General features: G+C 38.2%; 1 protein-coding gene across 1 annotated transcript in view; it reads right to left on the bottom strand.

Moving 5' to 3' along the window:
* Nucleotides 1–1,862: 1,862 nt before the first annotated feature.
* LOC107555077 (E3 ubiquitin-protein ligase rnf213-alpha-like) overlaps nt 1,863–17,130 on the bottom strand; it is a 127,183-nt gene continuing 111,915 nt past the window's right edge. Inside the window, exons 51-69 of the mRNA XM_016237774.1 lie at nt 16,824–16,946; nt 15,973–16,083; nt 15,612–15,854; nt 15,461–15,536; nt 15,091–15,125; nt 14,864–14,964; nt 14,244–14,400; nt 11,055–11,229; nt 10,864–10,958; nt 9,609–9,860; nt 9,169–9,301; nt 8,834–8,917; nt 7,774–7,954; nt 6,902–7,103; nt 6,677–6,754; nt 6,213–6,410; nt 4,089–4,178; nt 3,831–4,009; nt 1,863–2,911 (exon numbers count right to left, since the gene is read on the bottom strand). Of these exons, the coding sequence (XP_016093260.1) occupies nt 2,758–2,911; nt 3,831–4,009; nt 4,089–4,178; nt 6,213–6,410; nt 6,677–6,754; nt 6,902–7,103; nt 7,774–7,954; nt 8,834–8,917; nt 9,169–9,301; nt 9,609–9,860; nt 10,864–10,958; nt 11,055–11,229; nt 14,244–14,400; nt 14,864–14,964; nt 15,091–15,125; nt 15,461–15,536; nt 15,612–15,854; nt 15,973–16,083; nt 16,824–16,946 (2,667 nt within the window). The 3' untranslated portion in view covers nt 1,863–2,757. The remainder of the gene's footprint in view (nt 2,912–3,830; nt 4,010–4,088; nt 4,179–6,212; nt 6,411–6,676; nt 6,755–6,901; nt 7,104–7,773; nt 7,955–8,833; nt 8,918–9,168; nt 9,302–9,608; nt 9,861–10,863; nt 10,959–11,054; nt 11,230–14,243; nt 14,401–14,863; nt 14,965–15,090; nt 15,126–15,460; nt 15,537–15,611; nt 15,855–15,972; nt 16,084–16,823; nt 16,947–17,130) is intronic.

Genomic DNA, 17,130 nt, shown 5'->3' with positions numbered 1-17,130 from the left:
TTTTTTTTTTAACTGTAGCGAATTGTACATCCTTTAAATTTTCCTCACTTGAAGAATACATTACTATGCATGTGTGGAGCAAAAATCATGGGTCAGTTGTGATGTACATGCAAGTTATTTAACGTGTTTCAGCTGTCCCTCTTTTCCAGCAGTACACGGTCTACCTGTACTGTGCATTGGCTTCAGACAGTCGACACACTCAGAGGGTGTTCCCATAGTGTCAGCCCTTACGTAGCATTGGGATAATGTATGAAAGGGAACATACATATATATTTTTTTGTCCACAACAATGTTTTTGACAAAAATATATCCTTCTCAAATATAAGCTTCTCATCAATTCTATTTTTAACCCTCCAGAATAGCTTTCTTCTTAGACTTAGCTCCTAGACCACTGTAAGTGAGCATCAGTCGATGTTCTACAGCTCCTAAGGGCATATTTGTGAGAGCAATCTGTCAAATTATATATTTTTGGGGGCTGACCTTCTCAACCCACCTAGAGACGATAGAAAGATAGAAACTTAGGATAGAAAAGTCCTGAATTTCAGCTGAGACCAGGACAACTAGATGAGCCCCAGAGACAGATCCCCAGTGAAGACCTTGTCTCCTAGACGGCCATTGGGACAAGAGCACACAAACCAGATGAGCCTTTTGCACAATCTAACTTTGCTGCAGCATGGATCAACCTGCTGCTTCGTCTGGCCGGAGGAGAATTGGCCCCCCGACTGAGCCTGGTTTCTCCCAAGGTACTTTTCTCCATTCTGTCACCGATGGAGTTTTGGTTCCTTGCTGCTGTTGCCTCTGGCTTGCTTAGTTGGGGACACCTAATTTCCAGCAATATCGCGACTTGATTGCACAGATACTATTTAAACTGAACTGAGCTGGACGATGACATCACTGAATTCAATGATGAACTGCCTTTAACTGAAAATTTAGTGTTTACTATTGTCCTTTTGCATTGAGACACTATTTTCCTATTTTGATACTGTAAAGCTGCTTTAACACAATCTGTATTTTAAAAGCGCTATATAAATAAAGGTGGCTTGATTTGACTTTGAAGTGGAGGTAAAAATATTTAATAACTCTTTATTCAAATCCATGTTAGTCACAGAACAAAAAATTTTTTTTTCCCAGCACATACGTTGATACACAAAAACATTGATTTTAGGATAGTAAAAGCACAGAAAAAAAGTGCAATGGAAAATGAGGTTAGAAATCCCTGTAAAGCAGTATTTTTTATTTTCTATGGAACACCCTTTAAACTACACTAACCAAAAAACAACATCCTATCAAAAACATGGACAAAAAAATGCACAAGTGCATCCAGGGGCCTGTTCTTCGTACGTCACTAACTCAGTTAGCTGGATTTGACTGTTGATGATTTGGCATGATCTTGGATTATTTGGTCCTTCGACGCTCATCCTGGATTTACTGTCATAGCAACAGGTCCGTAAACTTAAACCTGCTCAGGAGCAGGCTTATTTCATGTAAACGGGATTAGATTGCATATTTTTAAGTGGAATTGATATTTAAAATCTATCCCAGCCACTGCTACTTTATTACAAGAGTACCCTACTAATCCGGTGACAATCATTTAAATTTATAGACCTAGGAATTAAAAAAATTATTTGAAAATAATATTATAATGTTGTGTGATCTATAATACTATAGAGACCGTTTTAGTCATTGAAAGATTTATTTGTGATAAAATAATTACTTTAGAATTGTATTAGAGCTAGTTAATCGGAGTCGTGCATTAATTTGAGTGCTGACAGCTATTATGGGAGTGGCTTGAGGGAGTGCAGGAGATGCAGATAACTTGATCTTGACCCTTAAGAAACTTTAATTAATGCTGTCACATAGCAAATCTGCTTCAAAGATAAAATTACATTAATTGCTAATTGCATCATTGAAATAAAAATGTAAAGCCTGTGTTCAAATACTAGAAATCGTGAACATAAAAATTGGGAATCACATTAAAAATAAAAGAATAAAATAACATATGCACATTTAAGGTCCAGAAATTTCGCTTTTTTTGATTATATGATGTCATTACGTTGCTGTCTTGCCACCAGCCAATCGCTGCATTGCTGATCGTGGTTTCGAGTATTGATACATCCCTTTACGGGGGACACGAGAACGCGCAGTAGACAACTTAATCCAGATATTTTAATAAAATCCACGAATTCGTTTGAAGAACCAAATTAGCCAGAGATCAGTTATCACGATTAGAAGATCTGGTATCTTTCAAATCATTTCAGATGTATTAAGCGAGGTACGGAGAACGGGCCCCAGGTCTGGGCTCATGATGTGGAGTGCATATTTCAACAATCAACAGTTCACAACAGTTCAAATGAGTGCATGTATCTTAAAGTAACAAGTAAACAAATAAAGAAGGAATAGTTAAACAACTGTTAGCAACTTCAAAAACAAAACAAAAAAATTACAGAAAAGTATTTTATTGTTTTGAACTTTTTATACTTTATAATAAGTTGTATTGTACTTGCTAACTATCCGAGAGATTACTTTGACAGATTGTACAATATTACGGTCCCAAAACCATTCAAGCAATATTACAGTATAAAGTGCTGTATATAAAGAAGCAAATATGCAGCAGCATACTGTGCTGCATACTGTTCCTCAGGTGCACAAAAGGCACTATTTTTAAATGTCTGTACTGATGTCATTTGTAAATCAAATCAAAGTTTTCCCTGATATGAGAGTGACTGGGTAAGACAACAGAAGTACTTCATCCAGAATCTATCTTTGGTTTCTTTCTTGTCTGAGAAGAACAGAGAACTTCCATGTGTCGGTGTATTGTGAGAGCAGGATCTCTTCAGGGAAGAACTCATCCACCTCAAGAGGAATGCCCAGATCTTTACGCTCCATGTAGGACACAACAGTGTCTTTAAGACTGGAAGACAGACAGAATTTAGTGAGTTATGTTCAACAAGAGCTTTAGAGTGCACATCACCACAATATTATTAAGGCTCCCACAGATTCTGCTCTGCAGATTCCTTTAGAATACAAAACCCATTCACAAACTTCCCCATATTTCCCTGCCAATCGTATGTTCATGAAATATTTGATTAACTTGATTATAGTATTTTTAGTGCCACCACAGTCTTATGGAATTTTTTGTAAACTGCATTCAAATTTGTGGGTGATAAAAAAAAAAAATTATATTCAGACATTTTGTTTTTACATTTTGGTCAAAAACTATATATATTAATGAGACAGACATTTTTATGGATACATGCCATGGACACTTCAATAAAACAGATTCATAAATAAATACTATACTGTTTTCCACCCCCAGTGTAAACAGTGAAACTTTATCTTTCTAGTTGAGTGTTCTTAAGCCTCTGTATCACACAGTTTACTCAGTTTCATGCTTTGGATAGCCTTTCCTAGCATACTGAAAACCATTGTGTCAACTATATATAATCACTTGACATAAATACATGGTTAATTCAGATATTACTTTCATTTCTTGAGGGTAATTTGGTGTGATTGCTTCTCACTGAGAGGGGCTTAGTGGAGGATCAGTTCCACAAAACCAGTCAGCAATTACTTAGTTTTACAAGACTTCAGTACAAAAAACAAAAACAAACCAAAACAAAACAGCTATTGCTATAACTTGCAGTTCAGTAATTGAGTCAAATGTTGATTCTGATTAATTCAGTGAATTTATTCAGTAAAGGATTTGTCAGACTGATTCAAAACAGTAATGTGAGTGAAAAGAAATCAATGAAAGGTGTTCATTCAAGTAGTCTGCTTGTGAATCAGACTACACTAGCATTGCAGCACTGGTAATATTCCTCAGGTCTCACCCCCAGTCAGGCCTAAAGGTGTCCATGGCTTTTGGGTTCTTCAGGACCAAAAGCAGAAACTCATGCATCTCCAACAGGAAGGCATCAGCGCTGGACTTTGTGAAAAAACTAGTGAGCAGTATCTTGTGTTCTTCCAGCAAAGGATGTTTGTACTCTTTGCTGATGCCCACAAACGGGTCCTGAAGAGAAGATGAACAGTCATTATCACATAAAAACTAATTGAAAGCACAAAACAGAATACTATGTTGAGTGTCTCACCCTCTTCAGACGTAGCATTGTCTCTGATTTCAGAGAGCTGAGCAGCTGCCACAACACCACACAGTGTTTCAGGCTGCACCTACTTAATGCCTGCACACAGAATTATAACTTACAGGTATCACACATTGCCAGAAAACAGATTAGGGATTGAAAAGTTATCATGGACGTTTTCTATTGAAAAAACAGAAATGATAGAAATCTATGACTTCCGCTTCAGAGAAGCTAGTTAAATGTGACAGGGGTCCATAAAGTGTCACCCTATGGAATGACTGTTCTTAATTTCAGTGTGCTACTTTTTAATTTGATTATGAATAGTATGTAGGTCTTTTTTTAGCATCTCATGTCACAAACACTGCTTTTAAAGTAACATCAAGGTATTTCAACTTTTAAATATCTCAAGGCCTCTACTGTTTTTTATTTTAACATTTTTTAACACAAGAATGTGTGTTAACCCCCCTAAGAGAAAATCGTCTGATCATGACATTAAACCAATCTAACTATTGTAGGGATTCCTATCTATAACAGACACTGATATGCCATGGAACCAACCATCATGAGGTCTAAACTAATCACCCCATCACATGACTCCAATAATCTGGGCTGACTTCCTGCCAGTCTTGTCGTCATCTACTGGAGTGATGAAAAACTGATCCAATCAGGAGATAACACAGAGATCTTTTGTATCAGGACTATAACCTATAGATACCTCGTAATGTCTTGTGATCGCCAATGAATAGAACTAGTATATCCAGCAGGAAAAGGATGAGTAAATTAACTGATGCCCTCAGGCCTGCAAACACGGGATCTATACGTGACCATAACATGACCCATTGAACATCTGCTTCCTGCCCCTTTCTGAAACCCAACGGACCCATGTTCTTTTCTTACAACAAAACAAACAGAACCTTGCATGACGATCGTAAAAGACAATCATTTAAAATCATTTAAAGTATCGGAGCAATATACTCCCAAATAATATGCTTTCAGTTTGATGTAACCTATGATATTTTAATCTTTGCCTTATGACTTTTCCTTTTAGTAGATAAGATTATTAATGTGTATGCAAACTACCCGATATGAGCTTGAACGAAAGCTTGTTTTATTTCCAGAACATTGAAATGAGTGAAAAGCTGTTATTTTCTCTCTCTAGAACTGTGGCTTTTCACCTTGGTGACCGCGTGACAAAGCGCTCCCATGCCGTAACATCACAAGCGAGACTCCAAAACTCAAACACTTCAGTTGAAACTTCGTGATTGCCAGATATCTTCAAAAGCCTAAAGTCTTGCAAACTCAGACCTTTTCAGAAGAACTGTTCAAGCCTCTGCGTCATCAAGAAACCAACCAATCTCCGAGGGGAATCTCCAGAAACCACGTTATCCAGACGCCCGACCAGCAACCAATCAAAAGCTGGGATTCCCTCAAGCAGCCAACCAGGAAGCTTGTAACGCAAGTACCAGGCAAAATCTTTTCATCTCTTGCTGAACTGGTGAATTGATCTTAAAGTAGTAAACGTAAGACAAATCTCTGCTTTGTGATTCTCTCAGGTTGAATTTAAAAGAACTCGTGGAAAACGAGTTAGAACTTTGAGAACTTCATGCAAACTCCACTAACTTTCATTCTTCAGAACTGTATGTGTGTGTATGTGTGTATTTTAGCTTAGTTTAATGTAATCTAGAATAGCCAATAAATTCTTGTTTCATTTATAAAGAAGTATTGTCTGGTGTCAAGTTAAAACTCTGCCTAGATCCTTGTTACCTTGCTCAAAATTAATAAGATTACCATTTTGTTTGTGTGTCGTTGGCCACGAAGTAATATGAACAGAATCGTTAATATACATGGACGTTAACGTCTCGCTGGACGAGTAGTTGATAAAGTGTAAACTATCAAATTTGAAATCAGGTCTTTTGAATAATTAATTTCATTGTAAAATTCAATGAGTTAAATTCCTTACACTATAGAGGGATTCCTTAAGACCAGTGAGGATAGCATCATATTGCTATATGATGCTATCCTCACGGGTCTTAACGAATCCCTGTATATTTAGATTGGTTTAACTGCTCCATTGGTTTCACCACTGCTCCAAAATAATACATTTAATAAAGAAAGTGTGTGTTCATGACCAACCTTGAAGACATGTGGGGCCATGTGGTCAGTCATCTGCAGCACCTCCTTCAAATAAGTGGCCAGCTGCATGTGTGGCTCTCCCCCCGTCATGGCGAGGAAACCCATGGCCAGTTCAACTGTGGACAGGGCCTCACACACGTCACTGTAGGACTGCAGCTCCTTCACAAGGTCGTACTGTGTCAGAGGCTGCAACAACTCCTTTTGATACACAATCACATGACAGCTTGTGACATTGCTTGTGGCTTGTATTAAAATGGTCAAAATATATCTCTGCATTGTAACCATGGATTTAATTAAATGTACAATTTTAAAAGTTGCATTTAAACAATATTAATATTCATTAAGAGCATTTTGAACAATGGACCAACGTCTAACAATAACATAACTGATACAATGTATAAGATACAGATTTAAATGTATTACGCTAAAAAACATTTATAATTTAAAAAAATAATATAACTTACTTGTTGAACTTTGCCCTTAACATCTTTAAATATGATCTCATAATTTCTGTCTTGTCTGTTCACCAGTGTCGGAATACCCTGAAACACGAAGAAACAAAAACACAAAACAAAACAAATAATTATAATTTTACTCATTTATTTACTCCACTGATTGTCAAGCCTGAAGAACTCCTAAAAAACAAATCTGAACAGGCATTTTTCAGCTCTTGTGGTGCTGTGACATACATTAAGGGTGATGTGTGGTTTGCCCTGTAGAAAACGGGTGAGGATCTGCTGCTGAATCTTGGGTAGGTCGTAGTCCTCCAGGGTTTCCTGCCCACGCTCCATCCTATATTGGCAGTTGGACAGCACCAGAGGCAGAAGATCCCGCTCATACTCATAACGGATCACGTGCAGCTCTGTCAGGTCAGCTGGGCTTACCGTGTAACTAGAAGGAAACAGGACAGAGAATGGTATGGATAGATGGGTGCCTAACTGGGAAATTGGGTATGGTGGGTTTAAAGTTGCAAATTTAACCGCTAGCTCATGGTGACTCCGGGTTCTGAGTGTTGTGTTTTTTTTTTCAGTGTGTTGCTATGTGGTCCCTAGGTTAATATAATGTTAATATAATTTAGTTATGGCTCAGAACCCTCCTTCTGTATGCGTTTTTTCACTCATCCAGCATCAACAGGTGTTTTATCATCTGCAAAGTGAAAACTGTAAGTCCGATCATTCATCAAAGTAATAGTACACCTCTGTTATTCACAAGCCACATGATTTGAAATGTTTCAATGAAATTGGATTTTTTTTAAAAATTGTTTTTAAATTATTGGTCTATTTAGTACTTGTGTTTCATTGTAACAGCAAAATAATTTGGTCTATTAATGACACTGTCTTTAAGAACATGTAAATTTGCTGAACGGTCAATAAGAGTAAAACAGTAAACATCTGATGACTCATGGTATGAAATATCTCTCATAGCCACAAACGGTACAGGATGAGTTACACCATGATGATTAATACTTAAGGTTATAGGTTTTCTGAACTCAATAACTTCAGCAGTGACTACTATATCAAACACCAAAAATACACGTGACAAAATTTGCTGAATCTCTTACCCAGACTCCTCTCCAGTGTATCTTTCAACAGTGTAGATAAGGTCGTTGTGTAGGGTGATGAGGTAGCTGACGAGGGCAGTGGAGCACAGGCCCAGGCCGCTTCTTTGCGGCAGCAGAACCTGCAGGTCTGCGTCCAGACCCAGTTCCTCCCGGGTGTAATCGTCCGGCAGCTTTATCTCTCCTGACACAAACAGACCATTTCATGCATCGCTCATCAATGGAAAAAATAACAGACATTTGTCTAAGAAATGACTGCACAGTGGTCTAAAGTGGAAAGAAAGTGATCAAGACAGTGTAAAGAATAAGTCTGTGAATGTTTGTGAATATTTGGATTTCAGATTGCACTCATAAAATGAGGTCTGAGGTCAATTATAGACAAACACAATCTGACTAAACTAATAACGCACATTTAACACTTATATTGAATACATTATTTAATCACTAAAAGTGTATGGTGGAGAAAGTAGCAATTTAATTTTATATATTTGTAGACAGGGTATCTTACCTACTTATTTATGAATAATAGGTCTTTAGCAATGCTAAAGCCTTGTCCAGCTTTGTGCATCTCTGCAATGTGTTTTTAAATATTTTAAGAATCTTTCTTTAAAAAAAAAAAAAAAAAGGATTTGTCAAGTCACGTCAAGTCACCTTTTTTTTTTTGATGGTAACCAGGCTTTGTGTGACTGGGCAGAGCACCCACACTTCCAATCTCATTTCCTTAACTGACTTCAATTAGCTTTTAATTTTCTTGTGCTCCTAATGTTTCAACATGTTTTGACCAAAACTTAGATTGTCTGATTCGGTCTGATATCCTACAAATTAGTCGTAACACAGAGGTTCACTTATAGTGCTTTATCCAGCCTGCTCTGTCAATGACCAGTCAGTGTCTTCAATAACATTTTGAAAAGTACAATGTTTTGTGTTATTAGTTAAGTCAGACTGTGTTTGTCTATAACTGTGACTTGATGAAGATCAGACCACATTTTATGAGTAATCAATGCAGAAATCCAGTTAGAGTTTACAAACTTATGCTTGCAATTGTAGGTAGGAGTTGGTTTACCTGTGGTAGCCAGAGATACCCTGATTTGGTTCCAAGTTGATATAAAAATGTTTATGCGCTTTTCATACCAAGCAGTGAGTGAAGCTGTTGAATGAAAACATGGCACAATCAGTATGTTTGCAATGAAAGTAAACTTTATTAATAACCAAATGGCATATGCTTGCATGACTGCTGATTTGGGACTACATTTGTGCTGAAATGGGTAAATCAACCATCAACAAGCGTATGAAATTACAAGCGTATGAAATTATAAACAATGAAATGATCAATCATGAATATCTCCATACTGACTCAACACTTTCCATGGTAAATCATCACTAATATATGGTAAGTACCTGCTTTCTGATTTTGTAGGAACTCGCCAATGGTGTTGTGGTTAAGCTCTGTCATGTTATGGAACATCTTTACCAAATCCCTCTGGAGAACCAAGATGTCCGGAAGGAACCGTACCATCCGTAGCTCTGCTTCCTGAAATATACAGCTTTACAGTTTCTGTTTTCTCTACATGACATTATTTTAACACAGATGTTTTCCACTCTGTTTTATTACTGCAGATAAACCCACCACTAATCAGTATGTTAAAACAAAAACTATGGCTGGTCCTTCATATGACAGTAAGACTAACATCAAAGTCGACCAGACTATGCTAATGGTCAAAGGACTGTCTACACAACATAAACAATCTGCCTAGAAAGCAGGCATCATGAACTGCAGTCTCGAACTGGTTGAGCTGGTAGTTCAACTAATGAGATACTGTGGTTAATACATATCTTACCCTCTGAAGGAACTTCCAGAGCACTGGCAAGGTGTCCCGGCCACTGTTTTGCTCCACAATGTGGGTCAGACTCAACATTGAGACCTTCCTCCTGCAGCTCCAGATGGATGAATTATGGATGAGGGAGTTCTGGGGCAGAGAGCGCAGGAACAGCCCTGGTTCCCCAAATGTCAACTTCATCACTGGATTAGAAGACACTCGCTCATCTTTCCTGATGAAGGCATTCACTTCCTTTAGCTGAAGCTCCAAAACCTGAGAGAAAGATCAAAGAATGGAAAGTAATAATCAGCTAAGGGTTCTGAGAAGTACCGTATTGACCCGAATATAAGACAATGTTTTTTTCTTGGAAATACATCTGAAAAAACGCGGTCGTCTTATTGACATGTCAAAGTCTAGACCCTGAATATAATACACCCACAACAATAGGTGGCGCCAAATACGCATAAAACAAGTGTGCCATGAAATACGTAATGTAATGCGTGTTGTAAAGATCGCGAGTAATACCGTATTGACCCAAATATAAGACAATGTTTTTTTCTTGGAAATACATCTGAAAAAACGCGGTCGTCTTATTGACATGTCAAAGTCTAGACCCTGAATATAATACACCCACAACAATAGGTGGCGCCAAATACGCATAAAACAAGTGTGCCATGAAATACGTAATGTAATGCGTGTTGTAAAGATCGCGAGTAAAACAAAAGAAAAAGAAAACCTTACAGCTGCATGAGTCGTGATTTTTTTTTAATGGTATATCAAAAAGTGTATATTTTTTAAATGTGATCGTTGGTACATTTTACCAGTTTTTACCATACTTTCAAAACAAAAATTTAAATAGGAAAAATATGCAATATGAAAATAATTGAAGACAAAATGTGTTTTACTGAGAAAAAACAAGATTTGGTTTTTAAAAAGCCTTTTTCCAAAAGGTACATCTGGGAAAAGGGGGGTCGTCTCATAATCAGGGTCGTCTTATATTCGGGCCAATACGGTACTCTACTCTGAGGTCATTAATGCAACAATTAATCAACCATTCAGCTTTCGCTTTTATGTTAGGTCCAGTGTTATCAAACAACTACTCAATGAAAAATATTTTTAACGGTTAATGAATTGGTTGATTTCAGAGGCAATGAAAAAGGAGGGAAATAAATGGAAAAGCAATCATGATTTACACATCTAAAACTAAGATGCAAAAAACTTTAAGTTGCATAATTCTTTCTTGGTTCAGTGTACTAAAAGATGACATGTTGCTCACCTTCAGCTGATGTGTGATAACGTCAGTATTCATGGCATTTTCCCATCCATTTCTTGCATCTTTAGTGAAAAGGTTTGGGTCATAAGGAACAGGCCCTGTTTAGAATAACAACATTTTATATTTCTTGAATTTCTGAGGCACGAGATCAATATGGGAAGTGACAAATATAAAGTGAGGTGTGGGACTCTTACACTGGCTGGACTGATGGGGATCCAGTAGACTGTGGATGGTCAAATGGATTGTACCGACTGTATCATCCAGCCCTTTGTCTAGAGCTCTGCTCAGCTGCTCCATGTCTTTCAAAAGATGGGCCATCAGGAATGGACCAGGATCCAGCACAGCAGGCTTGATGATCTGCCTGACACTCTTAAGAGAAACATTCAAGAATATGGGATGACTATAGTAAAAGGTGCTCTCTGTAAGTTTTTATGTTTAAGTTTGCCTGGATTTACACCAGAGCTGGGTTCGGTTTTTAATACAATTCCTCAGTTCTTCAAACGCATGTGTGTCTGGAATGAGTTGTCCGATACAATTGTATCAACACTCAAAACCACAATCAGCATATGATATATATTTAAAAATAAATACAATGAACTGTGTGTATATATATATACACACACACACACCTCTTTGGAGTGTTACAAGCTCTTGGTGCATATAGAAGATCTGTAAAGTTGCAAAGACTAAAGTCTCAAATCCAAAGAGATATTCTTTATAAAAGTTACCAGTCAGCCACACCTAAAACCTACCTACGTCACTATCTGGGAAGATTTGCATAACGCCGCCCAAATGTTCACGCAAAGAAAGAAGGCGTAACTTTTATTCTCGCTGTAGTATTGTTGCCGCCACTGCCATGTCGTGAAGGTGCTGTGTGCTTCGTTGTGAAAGCGAAACTACTTTGTTTGGCCTTCCAAAAGAGGACGATATCTGCTTCGTCATGCCTGGAGCTGATCCGTGCTGGTCGCTGAGGAAATACTTCCAACTTCACGCTGTCGATCGTCGGATCGGCTTTCACCGTGGACGAAGCGGAGTCCAGCCCGGGGTCATCACATGTGGTTGCCGCAGGCATCACAATATGGTAAGGGACATAACATTTTCGTCACACGCTTGAGGAATTCGGCCAATCACAATGCACTGGACAGCTGGCCAATCAGAGCACACCTCGCTTTTTCAGACCGATGAGCTTTGTAAAAATCGGCGCGTTTCAGAAAGGCGGGGCATAGAGGAGAAACAATGTACAGTATGTGGAAAATAATGTGTTTGAACCTTGTTGTTGAACCTTAAACACATTTCATTACACCAAATACACAAAATAATGTTCTTTTTAGCAACATCTTATGACCCCTTTAATAACTTTTTTAGTGTCAAGCAAGTCATTTAAGTAGCAGTCGCGTGCCCAGTCTATTCTCTGCTATATGAGTCAACCTAAAACTTTGACTTTTCACAACATTTTGAAGTAGTTTATTAAAATAAATAAATCGCACAAGGGTCTCACCTCAGTTGTGGTATTGAGAGTGGAAGAGAGTGCTGGTCATTCACTCCCTCCACCTTCAATCCCTGCCGGTACAGAGGCTCAAACCCATGACTTACAAGTTACAAGTCCGACTAGGCCTGTCACGATAACGACTTTTTGTTGTGCGATATATTGACCCAGAAATAATTGCGATAAACAATATTATTGTCATTTTAAGACCATTTTATGCCACTGAATATATAATCATAATATAAAAGCATTATAATGCAAGAAGGCCAACATACTTTCAAATGACAACAAAACTTTTAATTCTTAAGAATATTTAGATCATGGAAATGAAGTATCAAAATATTAGATACCTTAAAAAAAATGTAATAAATAAGTAAATAAACATTTTCTAACAAAAAGTGCAAAGTAACAAGTAGAAAAAAAGAAATAAAAAATCACAAATAACTTGTATGGAGATTTTTCCATCTACAGAATGTGACGGATTGGCTGCCTCCCCCTAATTATCATCATCACCCCATCCCTTAATCGCCGCCCTTCACCAGGCTCCCGACAGGAGACGGTGTGTGAGAGAGGGGCGCAGAAACAGCCAGGTCTGGCGGTGCGTGATGAGGCACACCTGAAGTAAATGGAGCCTCGTCACCGCCACTGTTATAAGCCGAGTGCGCCTCTCCTCGAGAGATCGATCTCTTTCCCCGTGCATGCACGCTGGTGTCCTCGTGGGTCCAGGAGGGGAGCGTAGAGGGATTCCCACGCCGCCAGAAACGCAAGCTGTCGGACCTGCTGTCCAGAATGGAACCGCACCCATGATGCGGTCGACGGGCCTGGATGCCAGGCCGTTATTTCCCCCCCCCAAGCGCCGTGGGGCGTGGGCTAGGGACGATGAGCCGCTGTGACTAAGCCGCCGCCCCTCCAGCCTCGGATCAGAGAGGGGAGCTTATGAGCCCGCTGGACTCCGCCCCCTACCTGGACCCCTCCTTCCTGAACACTGCCCTTTCTTCACAATTCCCCGGCACAACAAGGACACCAGATCCCCTGTTTATTTTGAACACTTCTTCCCCTTTGGACACTTTATTCCCCGTTTTGGACATTTTATGTTTATTTTCTGTTAAATAAAAGCCTCTCCGAGGGCTGACGCCACACCCACTGTGTCTGTCGTTTTCTTCTCCTGCCACAACATTTTTCCCGGACCTTCTTTTCTCTGTAAATTAAGGGTGCACTGTACTGCTGAAAAACAAAATCCCTACTTAGCAGTCAGATGTCCATATGCACAAAGGCACAGATCCCTAAACAAGGCCATATCTGCAGATGAAACTTTTTTGTAGAAGCATTTTTTAAATTTGAACTAGCACCAACTACACCACGTTATGTACGAGAAGCAGCAAAAGACACTGGTGCAAGTAGAATGCAAAAAACATGGTGACATTAATTTTGATGTAAATTTAATGGGCAATACATTGCGTCACCAAAAATTGAGGTCATGTACATACAGTATATTGTGTGATAAGTCAATATATTGATTATTGTGACAGGCCTAAGTCCAACTCTCTAACCATTAGGCCACACATTTATTATATATATATATATATAAGACTCATGGCTGTATTCGATCAAAAGGGTGCTTCTACTAAATACTGAGCAAAGGGTCTGAATACTTAGGACCATGTGATATTTCAGTTTTTCTTTTTTAATAAATCTGCAAAAATGTCAACAATTCTGTGTTTTTCTGTCAATATGGGGTGCTGTGTGTACATTAATGAGGAAAAAAAAATAACTTAAATGATTTTAGCAAATGGCTGCAATATAACAAAGAGTGAAAAATGTAAGGGGGTCTGAATACTTTGCGTACCCACTGTATATAACAAAATGAAAACCACAGCAGGCAGAAAGAATGTAAGACCTGTGGATTGTTTTGACCTCCCAGCAGCATGGACACGTGTGTGAGCAGTCTGAGAAGAGCGAAGGGGGCAGGTGACATATTCTTAGTGTCCTGCATGTCAGGTTGGTCACGCCGCTGTGCATCACCCAGAATGTGTCCCGACTGAGTACGGTCCCCTCTGCAAAGAGGAACAATTGCCTCAAATTGATTAAAACAATTACCTCTAAAGCAAATCTACAGCAACAATTCAACAAGGCTTATTGAGCATAAAAAACAAACAAACCGCATCTATACAAATCATTATTATGGATAATAAACTGCTAAATTTAAAATCAAGAAAAGTCTTAGTCAAACCTGGATCAACAGCAGTCACTTATGTAAGGAATGACAAGAAGGAAAGTATAGTGTGCAAGTCAATAATGTAAAATAAACCTAAATTTTTATTAAAATGCAAATTTTTTATAGTTCAGAAAAACTTTACCATAAAGTTTTATGTTAACATTACTTATACAATATTTTACATTAAATAATACTTCTACAACAATTATTAATTTCTTAGTTAATGTCTTCATATATTAATGCACTTTAACTTTCAAGGAATAAAAGAGGAAGAACAAGCATTCACTGCAGGAGTAACTCACTGTATCTGCATGGCTTGGAAGCCTTGAACAGGATTGTGGTTGGTGCCACCTATTGGTGCATTACAGTCCGGACACCGACCAACCTCCATGGGTCGACCACACTGGAAACATACATGAAGAAAACATTTTTTTTTAATTTTAAGAAGAATCTAATCTAATTCTACACATTAATGTATCAGTAATGCAGTGTTAAGACAAATCATAGGACTTAAGTCACATGACCATACCTCACCAACAGTGCATGGATGACCATTAGGGCAGACTTTCAAACACAAAGAGACACCAGAGATTAGGAAAAGAAGTAAAAAAATAGATGGGCATACATTTATTATTGTTCTTACTGTTATTTACTCAATATAACAAGACCCAGGCAAAAATGTCAAATATATTATCCTATACATAACAACGTTCTGATAATTAAGTTCTATTTATTAATCACTGCATTAACATGACCTAGGACAGGGTAACATGATTTAACATGGCATTTCAGGTCAGATATTAACCACTGGGTTTCCAGGTGCACTGAATTTTTATAGGTCTTGAATTTTGCATGACTGGCAAATTCTATAGCAGCACCAATACACAGAATCCACTCACAATACCACTGAAGTTGTCCCATGGCCTGCTGGGCAATTGCCAACATGTCATCAGGCATAGTTGGGATGAAAGAAGCCTGTGAGGAGAACATGATAAAAATATCACACTCAAACACATTCTAGTCACCATGTGAAGCGTGAAGGGTTCATACCATCATGTTGTTTGGGGACAGTGCCAGCCGCTGCAGTGGCTGAAGTAAAAGCAGATTTCCACACAGCAGGACTGCAGCCATGTGAACTGTGACCTCTAACAGCATAAATTCTCTGCCTGACGTCTGTGGTTGTACATGCAGAGCACGCAGATTATTTTTCACCAGCGCTTGAGCAAATGCTCTCATTTCATTATTGATGAAGACATCTGAGCTTCTGATAAAATCTTCAAGGCCAGCACATTGCTACAGAAAACAACATGAATATCAGACATACAGGAGTAATATACATTTATTAAAAAAATAGAATAAAGAAAATATGGCTTATTATATATAATTGTTGTGTAGCATATTGTGTTTTTACCTCAGCTTTAGGGTGCATGTTGGGGTTTCCACTTCTGTACAGGGAGGTGACTTCTCTGAACAAAGCCAGTAGCAGATAAACAGCTTTCTTCATGGGTGTGCAGTTGCAATCCTTCAGACAAGGATGTTTTGTAGCAGTTTAACAAAATTGAGGAAGAGAAATGGCAAGTATTTGATTGCATATTTTATTAAATTTAATTACAGTGTTCGTGTAGTGGATATGATATCTACAAGCTAGTGAACTCCCTTGTTTCTATCTAATGAGGCATCCTATCCCAACTGGAGCTTCACAAGTGACTGAACTGAATCGGTTAATGGTCACAAGCAGGGTCAGAAATGAACTTTTCCATTAAGTGGCAAAATATAACAATGTTTATAATTACCTTATTAAATGTATCTGTTGCATTTTATGTCAAACTTAAAGTTACTTGAACTTAACCAATTTCTTCAATCAGAATACTATTGACAGTTACCATTAAAATGATCAACATCAACAATCAGCCATCATTACATTGCAAAGGTGTTGAACAACAGAATCTGCATCTTACATGGCTCTTTAATAGTAACAGCTGTAATAGATTTAATTTACTTGTGCAGGAGATTTTTTTACCCCTCTTGAATTTTTGACTGACCCTGGTCACTGCCACACAAATGCCACACAGATGCACTCTGGTATGGTCTATAGGCAGGTTTAGGGGTAAGGTTAGGGTAAGGAGATAGAAAATAGTTTGTACAGTATAAAAACCATTACGTCTATGGAATGTCCCCACAAAAATGGAAACAAGTATATGCGTATATATATATATATGTGTGTGTGTGTGTGTGTGTGCGTGTAAAGAAGCAAACAAATACCTTAATAGCTTTCTGTATTCCGTTCATGTTGCAATCTAGTATGCCTTTGGCTACTGCATCTCGAATAGTTTTGTAGTCCATTCCACATGCTAGATACTGGTCAATTTGACTGTCATCTTGATTCTGAAAGAAATAAACTTACAAATTAAAAAATAACTCATGTCACTCATGTAGGATATCAGACCGAATCAGACAATCTAAGATTTGGTCAAAACATGGTTGAGGCACGAGGAGTCCAAATTCCACAGAGGCCCAAGACAACAGGATGTCATAAATCAGACCCTAGCCAGTCTAAAGCAAGCCTGAC

Source organism: Sinocyclocheilus grahami, unplaced genomic scaffold, assembly GCF_001515645.1.
Source record: "Sinocyclocheilus grahami isolate Dianchi unplaced genomic scaffold, SAMN03320097.WGS_v1.1 scaffold524.1, whole genome shotgun sequence".
NCBI lineage: Eukaryota > Metazoa > Chordata > Actinopteri > Cypriniformes > Cyprinidae > Sinocyclocheilus > Sinocyclocheilus grahami.
This window is presented reverse-complemented; position numbering and strand designations above follow the sequence as displayed.